The sequence below is a fragment of the Podarcis tiliguerta genome (assembly GCF_965153285.1).
Source record: "Podarcis tiliguerta genome assembly, chromosome: 5".
Taxonomy (NCBI): Eukaryota; Metazoa; Chordata; class Lepidosauria; order Squamata; family Lacertidae; genus Podarcis; species Podarcis tiliguerta.
In genome coordinates this window covers 72033326-72054294 of record NC_139538.1, presented here as the reverse complement: position 1 = coordinate 72054294, position 20969 = coordinate 72033326, and the positions used below count along the sequence as shown (strand labels likewise).

General features: G+C 41.3%; 1 protein-coding gene across 8 annotated transcripts in view; it reads right to left on the bottom strand.

Annotated features, from left to right (window-relative positions):
* Positions 1-4932: 4932 nt before the first annotated feature.
* The window catches only part of RHOBTB1 (Rho related BTB domain containing 1), a 69802-nt gene continuing 53765 nt past the window's right edge, over positions 4933-20969 (bottom strand). For all 8 annotated transcript variants that reach the window (XM_083440033.1, XM_083440032.1, XM_083440034.1 and 5 more), the window contains 4 exons: positions 14080-14230; positions 13280-13368; positions 12074-12179; positions 4933-8818 (listed from right to left, as the gene is read on the bottom strand). In XM_083440033.1, coding sequence (XP_083296159.1) covers positions 8649-8818; positions 12074-12179; positions 13280-13368; positions 14080-14230 — 516 coding nt within the window. In that variant the 3' untranslated portion in view covers positions 4933-8648. The remainder of the gene's footprint in view (positions 8819-12073; positions 12180-13279; positions 13369-14079; positions 14231-20969) is intronic.

The window sequence follows — 20969 nt, the reverse complement described above, 5'->3', positions numbered from 1 at the left end:
CGTTTGCTGTCTTCAGGTGCAGGTAAATGCTTGGTTGCCATGAATTTGAAGTCTGTTTGCATTGGAAATCACTTTCAGTGGGACGTCAAAACTCGTGGCTCTGAGCAGAATCATATTGCAAAGGCAATGTGTCTCAGCAACCACCAGCTGATCGGCGCTGGTACATTGCCTTTAAAAGTCACTTTGCAAGCGTATTTTAATGAGACAACTTGTTCCTCATCTTGTGTGACCCTGAGGGTCAGAGAAAAAGAGAGAGCTTGATTCTTTCTTTTTTTAAAACCAATTCCATAAAACATGGTGTGGTAATTAAAATATATCTGTTTAACGGCTAAGGGAGCTGGGCATGTTTAGCCTGGAGAAGAGGAGGTTAAGGGGTGATATGATAGCCATGTTCAAATATATAAAAGGATGTCATATAGAGGAGGGAGAAAGGTTGTTTTCTGCTGCTCCAGAGAAGCGGACACGGAGCAATGGATCCAAACTACAAGAAAGGAGATTCCACCTAAACATTAGGAAGAACTTCCTGACAGTAAGAGCTGTTTGACAGTGGAATTTGCTGCCAAGGAGTGTGGTGGAGTCTCCTTCTTTGGAGGTCTTTAAGCAGAGGCTTGACAACCATATGTCAGGAGTGCTCTGATGGTGTTTCCTGCTTGGCAGGGGGTTGGACTCGATGGCCCTTGTGGTCTCTTCCAACTCTATGATTCTATTCTATGATTCTAATTGTAAGGGGGCGGCGGTTTACGTTGCCTGGCAAGGCCTGGCCAAAGCGGTGCACTTTCTCCTACCTTGACACTTGAGTAAGGACAGAGGCACCAGTTTGCCCCCAAGATGGGGCAGTACGTGTCTCGCATGTGTGTCACGCATGTCTCCCCATACCGTGCAGGCCAGTGCAGCCTTCCCTGATGGCCCCCCTCAACATTGGTGGGGCTGGGCCACCTTCAAACAAATATTGAGGGCTACTAAGACACCTCTGCCCCCTAGAGTTGGTGCACCTGGTTAAAGATAGGATAGTGACCAGCTTTGTGATGTGAACAGAGGTGACCATTTTAAGGCCTGTAAATGTTGGAGCAGACAGTCTTATTTAAGCTCGGAAGGGATCTGTAGCTGGTCGTGACCAAACACTTTTTAAACTGCCTGACATTTTTTTTCCTGATAGTGCGCATATATATGCATATATATAATATATGCACGCACTGAATTTCTCCCAGATCAGCACATTTGAGACAATAAGCTTTTTTTCCCCAGCTTGGAGGGGCCTACTTAGGCAGAGGAACAAGAGTAATAAGTGTCGCTCTGTATAATCCTCATTAGCTGTTGCAGCTTAGAGAAGGAAATCCTCAGAGGGAATTCAGGATTTCACTTTAAAAAAGAAAGAGGGGAAAGATTTGCTTATGCAATAAAATCCGGCTTGTGCATAATATGACATACACAGAGTTGTGGTTTTTTCCTTCTTTTAAAAAGGAGGAGCTGCAAGAGTTAATCCTCACAAAACAATGCTCAACCTAATAAAACAAAAAGCCTAATCCAAACCATTGGTTGGTGTGTGTTTTTTTACTTTTGACATGGTTATAAGGTGCAAAGGAGGTCAAGGACACCGATATCTATGCAGCAGGCATAAAACTCAGCAGATGGTGCTCGTCTCACTGCAGGTTTACAGGTGCGCAATATAGGTCCGTTGCCCTGTTTGCTTTTTTTGTGTACACACACACACACACACACACCTGGCTGGATTAGGACATGGCTAGTGCTTTGGTACCGATATGCCACTTCTACTGTGCATGCAAATGCTTTAACCCTTCTTACAGCTTAAAACCTTACAGCTATTCATTTCAGCATCTCAAGTGTGTCTTACGCTGCTCAGTTTTATAGAGTGTGTTAGTAAAGCTTGGTGCCGCAGAGCATGCAGCAAGCATTCAATGTTTACTTGTGGCAAATAATATGTATGTGTGGCAAGGTTTTACAAAGCATGTCTACCGATTAGAAAAAGTGACAAAATCAACCAGTCAGTAAAATGTTGACCGAGAACACCCTAGGTACCCACCCACTGCCGCTGTGCTTGTAGCTGCAAGCAATGATCTGACAGCTGTAAAAAGTACAGCCATACCTCGGGTTACAGCCGCTTCAGGTTGTGGTTTTTTGGGTTGCAGACTGCCGAAACCCGGAAGTACCGGAACGGGTTACTTCCGGGTTTCGGTGGTCGCGCATACGCAGAAGCGCCAAATAGCAACCCGCGTGTGCGCAGTCGCGGGTTGTGAACGCTGCGGAATGCGAACGTGCATCCCACATGGATCATGTTCACAACCCAACCCAAGTATCCACTGTACAGTGGTACCTCGGGTTACATACGCTTCAGGTTACAGACTCCGCTAACCCAGAAATAGTACCTCAGGTTAAGAACTTTGCTTCAGGATGAGAACAGAAATCGTGCTCCTGCAGCACGGCAGCAGCAGGAAGCCCCATTAGCTAAAGTGATGCTTCAGGTTAAGAACAGTTTCAGGTTAAGAACGGACCTCCGGAATGAATTAAGTACTTAACCCGAGGTACCACTGTACTCTTTAGTATCTGAATCTGGATAAATATGGTTCTGAACAACCAGCTTATCCTATTGCTTAAACAGCTCCAATGGAAAGGCTGGAGGGTGTATGGTGACATAGCTCCCTAGAGAGAGAGCAGCTTTGAAGACCTTGGGGGCAAGTGACTGAATCCAAGCCAAGGTAAAAGCAGGAAGAGCCATAAGCAGGAGCTGTCGGTCAGTTCCCAAAATGCAGTATATGTACTGTCTATCCAATGAATATGCCAAATGACACTAGTCAAGAGGAAGGACAAAATTCATCTTCCTATCCTTCCATGTACTGAATCCAACCAGGCTGGTGGCTGACTAGATAGCATTTGGCACATATGAGAGCAGTAGTTTAGGGGAAGGCAAAGCAAACCTCCCAACACCTTTTTGCTATTCCCACCCACCCAAATCTTTACTGCTGCTTCATTCTGGTGTAGTCACATGGTGACAACAGCACAACCACACTTCTGCAAAAGCAAAAAAAGATTAGCTAACCGGTTTTCTTTTTGTGTGTGTGACATATAAGATATCCTTGTTTTGTTTTTAGTAGCTATGATGCTATTGCACCCAGAATAAAAGCCTTCATGCACTCACTGCAATATGCTTCCTTCACCTTGTTTCCTATCTGCTTTGGTGAAATTCATTCCTTTTTCTTTCGTGCTTCATGTTGGACCATTTAACTGGAGCATCAACGACAAGTTTGCCAAGGAATTTGATACTGGCTACCTCACTGTTCAGAAAACAAAATAAATTGTTCTCGTTGCTCAAGGTCCTTAGCAGATCAGTGCTTTAATAATCAAAGACACAACCAAGCAGCCTCAGCAACCATCATGGTGCCCTAGTGCTGGGTGGTGGCAAGAGTGGTTAAGAACTTGCAGAAACCCATCAGCACTAGGCAGACACCAAGCAGAAGCACATCATGATGATAAAACACCTAACTCAGGCATCATTTGTTTGTTCATTCACTTGTTAAAGTGATTGAGAGCTTGGCAGCACTTCCGAAGAGGAGTGGGAGCTTGCTTGTCCTCCATGGTGAAGGAAATTGCAAACACGTCTGTTGCTGAGACACTTAAAAAGAAACCCATTCAATTAGTATTGGACAAGTTTCTATGTGTTCATAAAATAATGGCTGTTAGAAGCGAGAAAATTCACCTTTTTCTCCCCGAATAGGCATTTTTAAACACATCTTTTGGTGACTTCCTTTATGGCTTGAAATGTAAGGAAGATTAACTTTGGCAATTTAGAAGCCTAGCTGTAAAAATAGGAAAATTGCTGCTATATGGCTGCTGTTTTTTAATGGGAATTCCTGCATGATGCTTGGAGAATGTCAGTAAACAAACAAACACCTTAGAGACAAATACATAGTACGCTATAAAACTGCAACAAACCTGTCTGCTACTAGGAGTGAAATCTGTCTGCTTGTTGCTTTGTTCTACTTTGTATCTGCCCATGCATGTGTACACACACAGTCTATAAAAACCACACGCAGCTGTTTTAAAATCAGAGGGAGCATGGAAAGCCATGGGTTTGCATTTTTATACCAAGAAAAGCTGCCTATTCCTTTTCTCCGTCAGTATGCATAATCTTGCAATGTTCTGCATCATGCTGCTGTGCAATTCTGCTGCATCACAGTCAAGCAGAGTTTGTGTGTGTGTGTGACAAGTGTTAACGTGGACACAATTTTGTACCGCTTTTCTGCATTTTGTGCACAGAGCAAATACACCCAAGAGAAAGAGGATTGCTCCTACCACTCCCCACTTGTTTCCATGCATGTGGTCAAATGTGAAACCTGTAGATAGAACCTCATCTCACCTAAAAGTAGATTTAAAGCAGGCTAGTGTGGTCTTGCTCCTCTGCCTGCTCACCAAATGTAGAATATGTAGGGAACAGGAGGGATCCTACCATTGCCATGTAAGGGTGAATTTCTTAGGTCCTGGAATGATGACAGTGAAGAGGTGGGCATAACCATTCTAGCGAAGTACAGGGGCGAAAAACAACGATCCCACACTGTTGTGAAAGCCAGGCTGGGAGACTGTAGAACTCTACAGTCAGAGCAAAACTTCAGGCTGAGTCTGTCTTCTCTCAATAAAGCTTCAAGGACTCAGAGGTTCCCCGAACACAGGGAGTGGTGTTGGTGGAGAGAAAAATTATATAGGGAACAGCAATGGAACAGTTAATTTCACCGGTTCTGAATGAACAGGACTATGTGTAAACTCTACCTTGTTGGTCTTCTTCCCTGACCTGTTAAGAATAAACCTGCCCTGAAATATTCAACATGCAATACTTTCTGGCTATATATTTTGGAAAAAAGCATCTTAAAGGTAAAAGATTCATTGTGACGATTTGAAACTAGACCCAATAACCAGGAAACATTTATAGCTAAACAATTTTTTTTATTGAGGTTGTTTTTTTTGTTTGTTTTTTGCAAAATAAAACAAAAAGAACCCCCCACCAAGATTAAAGGCCAAAGGCAGAATTAAACCAAATGAACCAGCCACTTGGTTACAGTAGCCGATAACTAATACAGCTGGTTATTATTGCATATACCCCTGGTTCATTTATGCACGTCCATGTCAGTTTGGCAAGATTACAATCATAGAGAAGCTTTGGTTTTGTAAAACTTTAGTAATAGTAATACTTATCAAAACATATAACCTGCTAATATAATTCAGGCTCAACCTACACGGAATGGCACAGACCCATTTGTCTAAATCATGATCTGCCCCCAACCCATATAGCAAGTATCAACTGCTTCACAGGTAAAGGGAGCTAAGCGCTCTCACCTTCTGCCTCCTGTGTACTTTGTCCCTTCTCTCTCTCCATAGGACCTCCCCCCCCATCACTACCTAATACTGGATACAACTGGTTGCAGTTAGGGTACTCCTTTTGCTTTACAAAGGAGGCCCTCGGACCCAGGCTTAAAATAACAGGTCTGCTCCTTTCACATGAAATTCAAGCCTCAGTGACGGTGGTTTCGCTAATGATGAACACACTACTGCTGACCATAAGTTTATACCATCCAGCTTGCAGTCATTTTTCGCTTCATAGCCCTTTATCAGAGTGCAATGATCATTCCTTTTGGGTAAATGGAGCTGGTCTTTTAATTTCTACACTGAAACATATTTCTTACTGTCCTCGCCAGAGGTTCTAGCTTCATCTATCACCCAGAACCTGGATTATTTCGGAAAGTTGGGTGGGCTTTGCCACTTTTCCTGTCCTTAGCAACCTGGTTTGGACTCAAGGTTGGGTTATAGTAGGAACAGAAAATGGGACAGCTCTTCCAAAGGGCATGTTGAGGCACCTGCAGGAGAGAACAAAAGAAACCAAGAAAATGCAGTTGATAAGCTTGACTGGAGAACTATACATATAGTAGGAATAGGCGACTCTTTGTTTTTCCTCTAAAGCTTCTGCCACTTCTCCCACCCCACCCCTGGCCTAAGCACAATGCTCATAGCTCTAACCACAACTACCTTCTGTGGCAAAGTTCAGGGCATGCTAAGATGCCAACTCCATCCACTCTGCCTGCTCATAGTGTTCACTCGCCTCCAGTCTGCAATACTCGCTTCCTAAATATTTATTTCCCTCCCTAATTCTCCATATTAATTGGTGGCCAATGTGGGGGTTAGAAAACTCCCAGCATGCTGTTCTTCCACATGGTTGGAAACAGCTGGGGCACCAAAGTAACGTCTAGGCTAGATCTCAAACACTTCACACACAAAATGAAATGCCACCACATAATATGTAGTAGTGCATTTACTATAGAACATCAGCGTCACTGCCAGTGGGGCTATTGCCAAAGATAAGGGAAGGAAAGTGATGGGACAGGCTTCAAGCCAAAACTGGTGTGAGTGGAAAACAACTTTAGGAGTCCATCATTTAGGTGCATAAACCAAGGCAGGTGGGGGAAGGAATCAGTTGCTGGCTGTGAATGTTCCCCTGCTTGAAAGGCAGTCTTTAAAAGCTCTCTTATGCTATCCTTCCCCCAAGTAGCTCAGAGGACAGAGATCATAGAATCATAGGATTGTTTAGTTGAAAGGGACCCTGAGGATCATGTAGTCCAACCCCCTGCAATGCAGGAACATGCAGCTGTCCTGTACGGGGATCAAACCTGAAACCTTGGCATTATCAGCACCACACTCTAACCAACTGAGCTATCCAGTTGCTATGCATCCAGATGGAGCGCATGTTGCATTTTATCCCTGCAGCAACTCTGTAAGGTAGGTTAGGCTGAGAGAGAGAGAGAGAGAGAGATGGCTGCAAGGTCATAGAAGTAAGCTTCACAGCTGAACAGGGATTTGACCTCAAGCCTCCTAAGTCCAGCACATCACCCATTATACTACACTGGCTCTTTCGGAAAGGAATTATCTAGTTTACTGCTAAAATATTAAGACTTGGTGCAGAAAAGCCTCAAAGCGTTGTAAGCTTGGTGTGGGGCTGTGCATGCATTATTAAAACAAAAAACATTTGTCGTTTCTCTTTTCTCTCTCTCTTTTTTTACTTCATTAGTTCTAGATATAATTTTATTGTATTGTGAAAACTTTTAATAAAAATTTCTGGGGGGGAAAGGGAGCTTTTCCTGGGATATCTTTTGCAGCATATTTAAAAAGGCAAGACATACTTGTACACCTTACTGACATGACAGCAGGCTTCTCCATATAAGCCTGACTGGTGGTGGCTGCAAAAACCCTTCTTTTGTTACAGGTGGCACAGTTGTGGTGTATCCACCACAGACCTCTGGGGTGCGCACTCTATACCTGGATGGACCAGCTCAAAGTGCATTGATGCCTGATGATGCACATGGAACACCTTACAGAGGCAAGCAGTTTGCCCGCGCTGCCATCATGTCTGTTTCGGTGCTCGGAGATTATTTGGGCCAGAATACCATTGATAGTGAATAGGTGGGTGGGTTGCTCCTATATGAATATAACGGAAGGGATCAACTTATCTCCATAGCCCTTACTTAACATGTGGATATTCAACAAGCAAGCAAACAGTTTTAAATATACAGATATTTCTTTAAAAGGCGTAGACAACTATAAAGAAACAAACCAAGTAATTAACTAAAAGTCTTACTGCCGTTAGGTTTAAGTCCCTAGGAAGTCTGCAGTGGATAAAGACATAAGTGTAATGAGGTCTTCTAATTATTTTAAAATGGTCCTTTTGAAAATAAAGACATTGAAAGCCATGGAACACATAAAAGAGGAAGTATTAAATTTCACACGGCTGTTGCATTCTGCCCTTACATGGCAAATACTGAAAATACATCGGGTGCAGCTGAAAAGGTAAATTACACTTCATATTCTTCAGCTGGGGGGGGAAAAAGATATAAATTCTGTATAACTTTGTTGTCACTGGATCATGTTACATCCCATTACTTCAGAAAGAATAAGGATCTAATTGTTGTGAATACATAGTGTTTAGGAAGAAGTGGGGGTGGGGGTGGGGTGGGAAGCTAGTTGCCTAGCAAGAGTTGCTTTGTTGCTAGGATGGCAATTTAAGCCAGGGAGGTTTGTCAGAGATGTTCATCATATTTCATTGTACTTGCAAGAGGGGAAACAAAAGAAACATAGTCTAAATCAAAGAGTTCCACAATAACTGTGGTCTGTGAAAGAACAATGCTGAAATAAAGACCTTCACATACATACACAACTGTATAAAAAATACTGTCCACTTTGGAGATTGAAATATTAATTGCTGGGATTTGTTGTCGGTTTGTATAAAAAAAGAAAGAAAAAGAAAACCAATACTGATTTTATACAGTATTTTAGCTTATAAACAAACAAACAAAAATACAAACGTTTGACATTTTAAGGAGCAGTTTCGCACCCACTTCAGGTGGGCTTGTGCTTGTTGACCTTAGAGATGATAACTGCACACAGGTGGAATAAAAACAAGTGCCCCAAATATCTTCTGCACAATCCACCAGAAACTTCTGTGGAAGCACCATTGAAATGAACTCCCATATACTTCAATGGCATCTGGTGCAAGAATGGTTCTCAGTGGACTGAGGTGCTCTCCTTCATGATAAGACTTCCTCTAAAGAAACGTTCTCCAAGCCACTCTATTGATAGGTTTGCCTCTCCTTTTCTCAGACAACAACTGTGGAGGAATTCCAGAAGCACCACTTTCGTTTTGAATGATGTTTATTCAGTGCAATGTCTTCCTTTTCTCTTTCCTTTTTAACACGCTGGAAATGATCTTCTTCCTTAAGGTACCACACTGGAGGCCAGCGGTGCCTCTCGAAATATTCCTGATTATCTGTAAACAAACAAACAAAGAAGTCCCCAAATAACTAACGAATTCTGAAACTAGGACAACATTTTAATTCTGCTAATAGTTAGAAATTAGTTTTTATGGCATCAAGACAGTTAAGAAAAGTAGTTACTGTTACTTCTACATACCAGAATCTGAAATCTTGTGCAAAAATCCAGGAAAATCTCAGGCTTCATTTTTCAAATCAATATGTCATGTTTCTAGTTCTCAAGGTACATGACTGGTAATATGTGTAATTCCAAATCTGCAATGGAGAACTAAGCTCTCCTCTATCTAGTTTTGCATTTTCAGATAATAGGGAAACTAAAAAAATAGGTATTTGCAACTGTATTTACGATACAACATACAATGCTAGAATACAATAGCTTAAAAATAGAAATTCGAACTCTGCAACAATAAGAGATGCTGCAGAAATAAAAGAAGTACACACACAACAGCAATACATAATAGCTCTGTTCTAATGTCAGACAATAAACAGAAAGCTAGAGAGTTCCAGAAAGACATCTGCTTCTGCTTCATTGACTATGCAAAAGCCTTTGACTGTGTCGACAACAGCAAACTATGGCAAGTTCTTAAAGAAATGGGAGTGCCTGATCACCTCATCTGTCTCCTGAGAAATCTCTATGTGGGACAAGAAGCTACAGTTAGAACTGGATATGGAACAACTGATTGGTTCAAAATTGGGAAAGGAGTACAACAAGGCTGTATATTGTCTCCCTGGTTATTTAACTTATATGCAGAATTCATCATGTGAAAGGCTGGACTGGATGAATCCCAAGCCGGAATTAAGATCGCCGGAAAAAATATCAACAACCTCAGATATGCAGATGACACAACTTTGATGGCAGAAAGTGAGGAGGAATTAAAGAACCTTTTAATGAGGGTGAAAGAGGAGAGCGCAAAATATGGTCTGAAGCTCAACATCAAAAAAACTAAGATCATGGCCACTGGTCCCATCACCTCCTGGCAAATAGAAGGGGAAGAAATGGAGGCAGTGAGAGATTTTACTTTCTTGGGCTCCATGATCACTGCAGATGGTGACAGCAGTCACGAAATTAAAAGACGCCTGCTCCTTGGGAGAAAGGCGATGGCAAACCTAGACAGCATCTTAAAAAGCAGGGACATCACCTTGCCAACAAAGGTCCGTATAGTTAAAGCTATGGTTTTCCCAGTAGTGATGTATGGAAGTGAGAGCTGGACCATCAAGAAGGCTGATCGCCGAAGAATTGATGCTTTTGAATTATGGTGCTGGAGGAGACCCTTGAGAGTCCCATGGACTGCAAGAAGATCAAATGCATCCATTCTTAAGGAAATCAGCCCTGAGTGCTCACTGGAAGGACAGATCATGAAGCTGAGGCTCCAATACTTTGGCCACCTCATGAGAAGAGAAGACTCCCTGGAAAAGACCCTGATGTTGGGAAAGATGGAGGGCACAAGGAGAAGGGGACGACAGAGGACGAGATGGTTGGACAGTGTTCTTGAAGCTACAAACATGAGCCTGACCAAACTGTGGGAGGCAGTGGAAGACAGGAGTGCCTGGCATGCTCTGGTCCATGGGGTCACGAAGAGTCGGACACAACTAAACGACTAAACAACAACAATGTCAGACAAATTGTGAGACAAGCCTGATTTTTTAAAAAAGAAAATGATGAATTTTAGCAGCGCAGCAAAAAATAAAAATCCTCTTAGGAGGTTAAGCAACCCATGGGCTAAGCAACCCATGATACAAGTGACATGTGTGAAGCATCTAATGTCAACCTGTGATCCATAACCCCAGATATTACCAGATAAATATAAAGGATTATTGAGCCTATGCATGCATATACTGCTTTGATGTTATATCCAGTAAGTGGAAGTGAGATGGTTCCAGAGGCAGCCACCCCTCCGGGAATGATGGCCAGGTATAATTCTGCTGCCACACTGAATAAGCTTCCAGGCAGGTTGCCTGATGTTTAAACAGTACTATCAATATTTATAATGCAAAGTATTAACGATCAAATAAAAAAGAGGAAGTTTAAAACAAATCCAATGTGTATCAATATATTTCCTCCCTAGCTAATGAAGCAATACCCAGTCCTTTCAAATCCATAGGCTAGGCTAAGGAGAAAGCAATATTATTCTCATGTAACTACTACTACATGGGGAGGAGAGCAATGCTATCAATGAAATTCACATGCATCTCAATCTCTAGTAAATGGGTAGGCAAACTAAGGCCCAGGGGCCAGATCTGGCCCAATCAGCTTCTAAATCCAGCCCGCGGACGGTCTGGGAATCAGCATGTTTTTACATGAGTAGAATGTGTCCTTTTATTTAAAATGCATCTCTGGGTTCCTTGTGGGGCATAGGAATTTGTTCTTTTTTCTCTCTTCCCAAAATATAGTCTGGCTCCCCACAAGGTCTGAAGGACAGTGGGCTGGCCCCCTGCTGGAAAAATTTGCTGACCCCTGACAAGTGGGGTTGTCTTCTGAAGCCATATCCATAATGTCTTTTGTGAAAGCCACAAAGACCGTCAAGTAACAAAAGTTTGGGATTTCAGGCCACAGTTTAAGTAATTGTAAACACCCCCCCCCCAAATTAATATATGCTTGTCTGCCCTTTCTTAAACCTCTGTTCCATCTCTGACAAACTTCACCTCCGATTCACTTCCTGCCGTCATTCACTTTTTGCAACCTTCCAACTTGAATTCAAACTTTGGTCAATTCAGCCAGGCCTAGATTATCTTAACACCAAAGGATCACACACGGCAGCAGCATACTTAATACAGGTAAACAGAACTCTGGGCATGGCTCCTGATGCAGGGAGAGATATGGTAGATGCAGCTCCTACCTGTTGCCTCCTGGCCTTTATGCTTGGTCCCAATCTCACCTAATGTGGTAAGAAGGATTTCATGTTAAAGGTGGGGGGGGGGGGGATGAAAATGAATTGGCATAAGATGCTGAGGTTGCTCCTGCTGCTTCCCACTGCATGGGAAGATTTCAAGGTGTCCTGTGTCTGAATAATTAGATGACAACACCATAGAGACTCCCTTCCCTTCCCATTGTTTTCTGCCAACCCAAACCTTGCCAAAAGCTCAATGAAAATCTGGGTCTTGGGAGCCAAATGAAATAATGCAAAAATGAATGTATGAGCATGTAAATTTACTTGATTTGTAGTCCCCCCCCCACAAGATTTAGAATAGAGAGAAGACAGATGTACAAAGGTTGGAAGAAAAGGCGGAGAAAGCTTGCTAAACAGCCTTACCAGGAGATTTAGTTTTGATTTCCTTTCGGAATTTGGAACAAACACTGTTGTAGTTGGTGCAGATATAGTGCAAGCACCAAGCCGCCAGCTGGTTAGCGTTGTGGAACTGGAAAAGAAGAGAACCGAATTTATATTCTGTAGAGTTAACAGTCAGTATGTGGAACAATTCTGAAGTTAAAGGCAAGGGAGAATTGCTCAGGGATTGAGACATCACAGCGGCACGTGACAAAAACTGACAAAGCCAGAGATACAATACTATGGAACCAGCAGGGCTGAAAACCAAAAGTGCAACAGCACCGCCCCAAAAAAGCTGGGACCCAGAGCAGAGCTAACTACTTTGAGTCAGGGTTGCAGATGGATTCACAGTCAGAAATTAATTGAAAAAGCTGCTGGGGAAGGGCTGAAGGTGAGGGACAGAACATCTGCCTTGCATGCAAAATGTCTCAGGCATCTTCAGGTAAGACTGGGAGAGACCCTGGTCTGAAATCCTGGTCACTGCCAGTCAGAGTAGGCCTTACTGAGCTAGATGTACCAATGACCTGATTGTAGACTGTAAGGTTCTACACTTAGGTACGAACAATCAGATGCACAAATATAGAACGTGGGACATCAGGCTTGACAGCAGCACCTGTGAAAAGGATCCTGGGGTCTTAGTTAGACCATAATCTTAACATGAATAAACGGTGTGATGCAGCGCCTTCCAACTCCACAATTCTATGATACTATGACTCAGTGTTAAGGCAGATTCTTATGATACCAGCTTGTCAATGTAAATAAAGTATCGAGGCAGCAGACCGCCAGGAACCCCATGTGTTTGCTGGTCTCCCAAGACCAGAATTGAGACCAAATTTTGGGAGAGGGGGAAATGCATGAGTGTGCATTTGTAGGGGTGAGTCAGTGGGCAGGGAAAGAGTTAAGCACCACTCTTATTCTCTCCAATGGATGCCCCACCCCTGCATTATCTCAGCAAACACAGGTTTGGGAACATGTGTCTCCTAAGATGATGTACTGACTTTTCTAAAGAAATAGCAGGTTGGTGGGAAGGTATCAATTCTCAGTAACCGTGGTTATCATCACAGAGGCTTTCTAAAAATTGAAATATTCCTTTGATCCTTGGGAAACAGCAACCTTCCAAGCATTATACATTCACCATCAGGAAGTTCCTTCCCTCCCCCAATGTGATCACAGATAATACATTATACTAACCTGGGCTATTTCCAAATCGTACAGCACATCTCCATCTATGCTAACACCACTCACTGATGTTTTGGTAAGCTCCTGCACAGCATGCTGCTCTGTTGGGGTTGAAGAGAAACACAAACCAGTTTACTGTGCAGCATAAATCTAGCTCCCTCCAGCCCCTGTTTCAACTGCCTTTCATCCATTGCAAGACTGCCCAAGGAAAAACAATACTACTATTTGGGCTGACATAGATTTCTTTTTTTAAAGTCATGGAATAATCTTGCTTCCAGCCACTTCTCTTTGAAACAATTGGAGGGTGGGGGGGGGGGGGAGGAAATAAGCAATTATTGGAATTAACTATCATCATATCACTAACAAAATAATTAACCATCAGATTAGAGCAGTAAAAGTAACTTGGGCTGCTCTTTTATGCAATACTTGCTTGAACTGGATTAATTTAAAATTGCCCAAGCTCCATTATTAGACCCTTAAAACAGGAATTTGCAATGGAAACTTTAGTGTTCATGCTCTTTCAATTAAGAGTAATCAAGTTGCCTAATGGGCATTATGAATTGCAGACACTTATTTGTGTTTAGTAGCTTAAGCATACACAAGAATGTGGGCTAAATTAACTCAGCACAGAAAAAGAGTGGAGGAAGCAATTATGTTTTTCTAACTGAAAATATGTACTGCAGTTTGATTTTAGGAAGAAACACTGCATGCCTGTTTTTGCCCAAAGATTGTTGAAAAAAACAACAGCTGACAATTTCAGCATCACTGGCAGGAAGCTGAAGGCGACACCTGTAAAGAGAGAGAAACCTTACCTGCAAGCGCAACCAAGTGTGGGAGGCAAAATCTGTTTGCCAGTGCAATTAATTCAAGCGTATCCAACTCCTGACTGGATGATAGCTGCTTGGTGTACAGATAATCCAGAACTGCTTGCATGGAAGTCTTGTTTATATTGGGAAGAACAACCTGAGGGAGGGGTGTGGGGGGGGGAAAGGTATTTTTAAAACGCTCAGAGCTGGGAGATGATCTACTCAAGGATAAAACACTTGGGCCATATGGCTGTTGCTATTTCCCCTCAAATGCAACTCTGCAATGCTTTTATAAAACCAGAGAAAGAGGTTGAAAATAAGAACATCTTGTTGCAGAATAATTTTATTATTTATACCCCACTCATCTGACTGGGCTGTCCAACCACTCTGGGCAGCTTCCAACTTATATAAAAACATAAAAAAAAATTAAACATAACAAAATCCCTATGCAGGGCTGCCTTCAAATGTCTTCTAGAGGTTGTATGGTTACTTATCTCCTTAGCTCAAGGGGGTCACATAACTCCATACCCTCCAACATTTCTCCAATGAAAATAGGGACGTCCTAAGGAAAAATGTGACTTCCCAGAGTCAAATCAGAAACCAGGACAGCTTCTATATCTGGGACTATCCCTGGAAAATAGGGACACTTGAAGGAACTGTAAGAGGCCCTCATAGTAAAACAAATGAACCCCTTCACAGTAACCAAACTTCCTTCATAAAAGTACTGCTCAGCTTCTGTGTTGTTAAACTAAAAAAGAACAGCGGACATTTTATTTTCAGCAGGTCATCACCATCTGTTTTGCACAGCAATGTATCAAGTGGGAATGTCCTTGCAGATGGGGTAGTTCAAATTAGATACTGAACTATTTGTGCACCACAGATGCACCGGTTTCCATTCCGGGCGGCTGTTTTGCTAATGTCTTCTAAAGGACCAAGTTGTCATAGATTGACCCCTTAGGATGACGGCTCTCCACAGAGAGCTGCAGGTTAAGCCATGGACAATAAAATCTTCCCCAACAAAATCAAAGAACTTAAAAGTCCTTAACTTCAGATTGATCATGCACATGTGTTTGTGCATATACACATGCACACACAAGCAAGGATGAATGTACATCCATCATGAGCCAAACTCCTGAAAGGGGGAAAAACCCTACATATATCAGGTGAAGAAAAATAATAGGCACAATATACACAATGTCAAGGGCACTTCACATTGTCATTTTTGGACTTTGCCTCTGCATTAGCTCATTCTTGTTCTTAATATAAACACTGAGCAGCTAAAAATAATTCAGAGATGCTCTCTGGGCTGCTGATTATTTTTCAGCACCTAGCCGTATTACCTTTCCTAGGACAATTGCTTTCAGTAACTCCGTGTTTGCTGCTACAAACACTCCCTTAGCGCTTCCAACAACTTTCTTTCCCAAATAAAAAGTGATTATGGCTATGGGATGAGAGCCCTTTGGCAGTAAGGCAGAAAGAGGCCAACCTACTCCCCCAATGGTATAAATATAACAGTGTTTTCCAAACTTCCGATACTTGAGACACATCCATTTTTCTGAATTAGACTTGCAGACACACTTCACTCTAGGTCTGGAAGAAAGAATGGCCAGAACACCAGCCGTGCATAAGTGCATCTGGAGATCCCTTTTAAAAAGCAGAGTGTTGTAATGCACCTCTGCACCAGGACAAACTGAGTCATCCTACTATAGCACAACATTGAAGCACACTGGAATTACCTGCCCCTACAAAAAGAAAGGAAGCCTCAGAGCACTCTCTAATTCATTCATTAAATTCCTCACAGAACTCCAACAGGTCTCATTAAATTACAGAAAGGTGGTGCAGCACATGCTCTGAAATATATGTTTGGGGCTTTAAAAAGGGTGTGTTGTTGTTGTTTAAAGATAATATGTGGGTCTGTCCCAACTGATCGAGCCTATCCAGCTGCTCCTCGTGGCTGAACTTGACAAATAGGCAACATGGTACCCCTGAATATCTGTCATCCTCCTTGACCACCCAAAGGCACCATTCACAAGATACCTGGGTATCCCTTACAGCTCACAGGGACCTCCTACTCACTAATGAGAAGTGCTTGCATTGGTTAATCAGCACTGTTGGTTTTTTTGGTTGTTTTTTTTTTTGACATACCTTCCCAGTCTTCCTTTTTCCCTTATATCCTGCCATTACTGATTTTTTTAAAAAAATGTTTGTTCCATTTGGAATTGTATTTTGGAATGACTTAGTGACATTCTTAAGGGACTGTTGCTCCATCTCCTACCCCTTCCTGCCAACTAAGCCACTTGGGGTTCAGATGCACAAATTTTCGTGAAAATGTGAGGAAAGCAAGTTGCCCTTGCCCAGGGTGTTGGGAAAGCTCTCTAGCCAGAATGAAAAGCAGGTGTGGTGGCACAAATATACCAGAAAGCTGGACTCTTGTACAACTGGCATATCTCATAAGGCAGGTGCAAGCATAGCTTTTTTTAAAAAATGAGGCCCATCAGGGAAGACGTAGGTAGGGGTTTAAAAAGATCAGAGAGATGCAGGTGTCATAGGTCAGGCCTACATGTGAATGTCTGCTACAAACTTTGGTTGGGTTCACATTGTTGACTGGTGAGGGGAAGTCATGGAATCATGGAATCATAGAATTGTAGAGTTGGAAGGGACCCTGGGGGTCATCCAGTCCAACTGCGGGCAATGCAGGGATCTCAACTAGATCATCCATGACAGATGGCCATCCAACCTCTGCTTACAAACAACCAAGGAAGGAGCGTCCATCACCTTATGAGGGGCTGCGTTCCACTGTTGAACAGCTCTGAGCATTAGAAAGTTCTTCCTGATGTCAGAATCTCCTTCCTTGTAACTCGAATCCTTTGGTTTGGATCCTAGCCTCTGGAGCAGGAGAAAACAAGCTTGTTCCATCCTCCATGTGACAGCCCTTTAAATATTTGAAGGTGGCTATCATATCTCCTCTCAGTCTCCTTCTTTACCAGGCTAAACCTATCCCATTCCCTCAACCGTTCCTCATAGCGGACAGAGGTACTTTTCTTTATTACCATTTTCCTCAAAAAAAGGGCACGATCAAATGTCCTACTGATGTGTGGTTAAAGGACTGAGCTACTAAGACCAAGACCAACAGCTTCCTTAAAAAGATTTTGCACTGCTGAGGGACAATTACCATGTACTTTCTGACAGGAAAATAGGCCTTAAACATCATCATCAAGATGTGGTCAGTCCCAGCCTCCACCTTTTCTATAACATGTCAAATGGCCCTGAATGTCAAAGAGCACAAATTTCTGAAGAATGAGAATAAACCCTATGTTCATCACAGGATTAATTTCAAATTGTATCCTCAGGAAGTAGATAAAACTTTCATTGCAACCCAAAAGGCCTAGCAGAACCTGATTAACTCTGGCTATTTTGTCTTACCTTCGCAGCTAAATGTAATTAAAAATGTAATTCCTAAGGCCATATTTTTAAAAAAATATTCAAATACTTTCCCTGTACTTCAGCCTTTTTTTTTTTTTTTAAATAATATTTTATTGAGTTTTACAACAGAAACTTGAAACAACATTAAACAAACAACCTCAGAAGAACAACATAAAGAAAAAGAAAAGGAAAAAACAGAAAAGATAAGTACTACAACACACAAACACAAAACAGCAAAATACAACATAGAAAATAAAACATATTAAAAACAATTTTTGTCTCCTTGTATTCTTTACATTAACTTATTTCTCCGACTTCCCCAGGCCTTCCTTCTCTGTATTCCAAATCATATATTCTGTCTGCAAATTCTTGTCCTCTATCGTACTTTGATTTTCTAATACTCTTAAAGACTAATAGATAATTGCATTTCCTTAGTCTGACAAAATATTAAATCTTTCTCTGATCACTTTTTCCCAAATACCCATTCATCTTCAATCCAATGTCATCAAATGTTCGTTATCTTATAATGTTTCTGTAAATAATCCTTGAATTTCCTCCAATCTTCCTTCACCGTCTCTTCTCCCTGGTCTCTGATTCTGCCGGTCATTTCTGCCAATTCCATATAGTCAATAACTTTCATCTGCCATTCTTCCAGTGTGGGTAGCTGTTGAGTCTTCCAATACTGTGCGATGAGTATCCTTGCTGCTGCTGTAGCATACATGAAAAATGTCCTATCCTTCTTATGCACCTGTTGGCTAACCATACCCAGGAGAAAGGCCTCTGGTTTCTTCAAGAATGTGTATTTAAAAACTTTTTTCAACTCGTTATAAATCATCTCCCAGAATGCCTTTATCCTTGGGCATGTCCACCAAAGGTGAAAGAATGTACCTTCAACCTCTTGACATTTCCAACACTTATTGTCAGGTAAGTGGTAGATTTTTGCAAGCTTGACTGGTGTCATGTACCACCTGTATATCATTTTCATAATATTCTCTCTTAAGGCATTAGATGCTGTAAATTTCATACCAGTGGTCCATAACTTTTCCCAGTCAGCAAACATTATGTTATGACCCAAATCTTGGGCCCACTTAACCATCACTGATTTCACTTCCTCATCTTGTGTATTCCATTTCAACAGCAAGTTATACATTCTTGACAGAATCTTAGTTTTGGGTTCTAACAATTCTGTTTCCAATTTTGATTTTTCCACCTGGAAACCAATTTTTCTATCCATTTTGAAAGCCTCCATTATTTGGTGATAATGAAGCCAATCTCGAACTTTACTTTTTAATTTATCGTAACTCTGTAATTTCACTCGATCACCATCTTGCTCTAAAATCTCCCAATATTTTGGCCAGTTGGCCTCCATATTGAGTTTTTTTAGTGCTTTTGCTTCCATTGGGGACAACCACCTTGGAGTCTTATTTTCAAGCAAGTCTTTGTACCTCATCCAAACTTTAAACAATGCATTTCTGACAATGTGAATTTTAAACATTTTATGCACTTTAACCTTGTCATACCATAAGTATGCATGCCAACCAAAAGCATTATTAAATCCTTCTAAGTCCAACATGTCAGTGTTTTCAAGAAGTAGCCATTCTTTTAGCCAGCAAAAAGCTGCTGCTTCATAATAAAGTTTCAAATCTGGCAGGGCAAAGCCCCCTCTTTCCTTAACATCAGTTAATATTTTAAATTTTATCCTTGGCTTTTTGCCCTGCCAGACAAATCTAGATATATCCTTTTGCCACTTCCTGAAACAGTCAGTTTTGTCTATAATTTGCAACGTCTGAAATAGAAACAACATTCTTGGCAATACATTCATCTTTATCACGGCAATACGACCCATTAACGAGAGTTTCAAATTAGACCATATTTCTAGATCTTTCTTTATCTCCGACCAACATTTATCATAGTTATCTTTATATAAGTTCCCATTTTTAGCAGACATGATAATTCCCAAATATTTCACTTTTTTCACTACTGTCAATCCTGTCTCATTCTGAAACCTTTCTTTCTCAATTTCTGTTAAGTTCTTTGTCAAAACCTTGGTTTTAACTTTGTTTAATTTAAACCCTGCCAATCGACCAAACTCTTGAATCAATTCTAAGACTCTTTTTACACTGGATTCTGGCTCCTGCAGTGTCAAAACTAAATCGTCTGCAAATGCTCTTAATTTATATTGTTTAGATCCGACCTGTATCCCTCTGATCAGTTGGTCCTTTCTAATCATATTCAGCAGCACCTCCAGGACTGATATAAAAAGTAAAGGGGAAATTGGGCACCCTTGTCTTGTACCTTTCTCTATTCTGAACTCCTCAGTTATTACATTATTTACAATTAATTTAGCTTTTTGTTCAGAATAGATTGCACTTATACCATTCTCAAATTCTTGGCCTACCCCCATACCTTGGAGATTCTTCTTCAAAAAGCTCCAAGAAATATTGTCGAAGGCCTTCTCCGCATCCACAAATATCAAAACTGCTTTTGTATTTATTTTTTCCTCCAAAAATTCCAATATATCAATTATATTCCTCACATTGTCAGATAGATGTCTTCCTGGGAGAAAACCTGCTTGATCTTTATGAATCTCCTTTATTAATACTTTCTTAAATCTTCTAGCCAAAATGTCTGCAAATATTTTGTAATCCACATTCAATAGCGATATTGGGCGGTAGTTTTTAAGTTGATGTTTTTCAGTCTCTATCTTCGGTATAAGCGTGACAAAAGCTTCCTTCCACGTTTCTGGTGCTTTTTTCCCCTGAAGTATTTCATTACAGACATCTTTCAACGGCTGAATTAACCAGTCCTTCAATACTTTGTAGTATTTAGCAGTCAGTCCGTCCGGTCCTGGGGACTTGCCTAGTTGCATATTCTGAATGGCACTCTGAATTTCTTGATCTGTTATCCTATCACTCAGATTCAATCTGCTTTCTTGAGATATTTTCGATAGCCCATTCTCTTTCAAAAATTCCTCTATATCTGCTTCATTCTGGGGTTGCTGAAAGTAAAGCTGTTTGAAGTATTTTTGAAAGGCAGTCCTTATTTCCACTGGGTTCTGTATATTTCTTCCTTCCACTTCCAAATTTGTTATCGTGTTCTGTTTTTGTCTCTTCTTTATTTGCCATGCCAATAACTTTCCACATTTGTTTGCTGACTCAAATGTCCGTTGTCTCATTTGCCTTATTTTCCATTCAATTTCTTGATTAATCATTTGCATATATTCAACTTGATATAACTTAATTTCTCTTAAAATTTCCTGTGATTTTGGTTTTACTCTTAGTCTCTTTTCTCCCTCATTGATTTTCTCAAGGATCTTTTCTCTTTTTTCCTTTTGTAGTCTCTTCTTGACCGTGTTCTGTTGAATCAGAAACCCCCTCATAACAGCTTTACTTGCGTCCCATACCGTTCTTTTCTCCACCGTAGTGTTTAAATTTATCTCAAAATAGTCCTTCAGGGTTTTCTGGGCCTTCTTA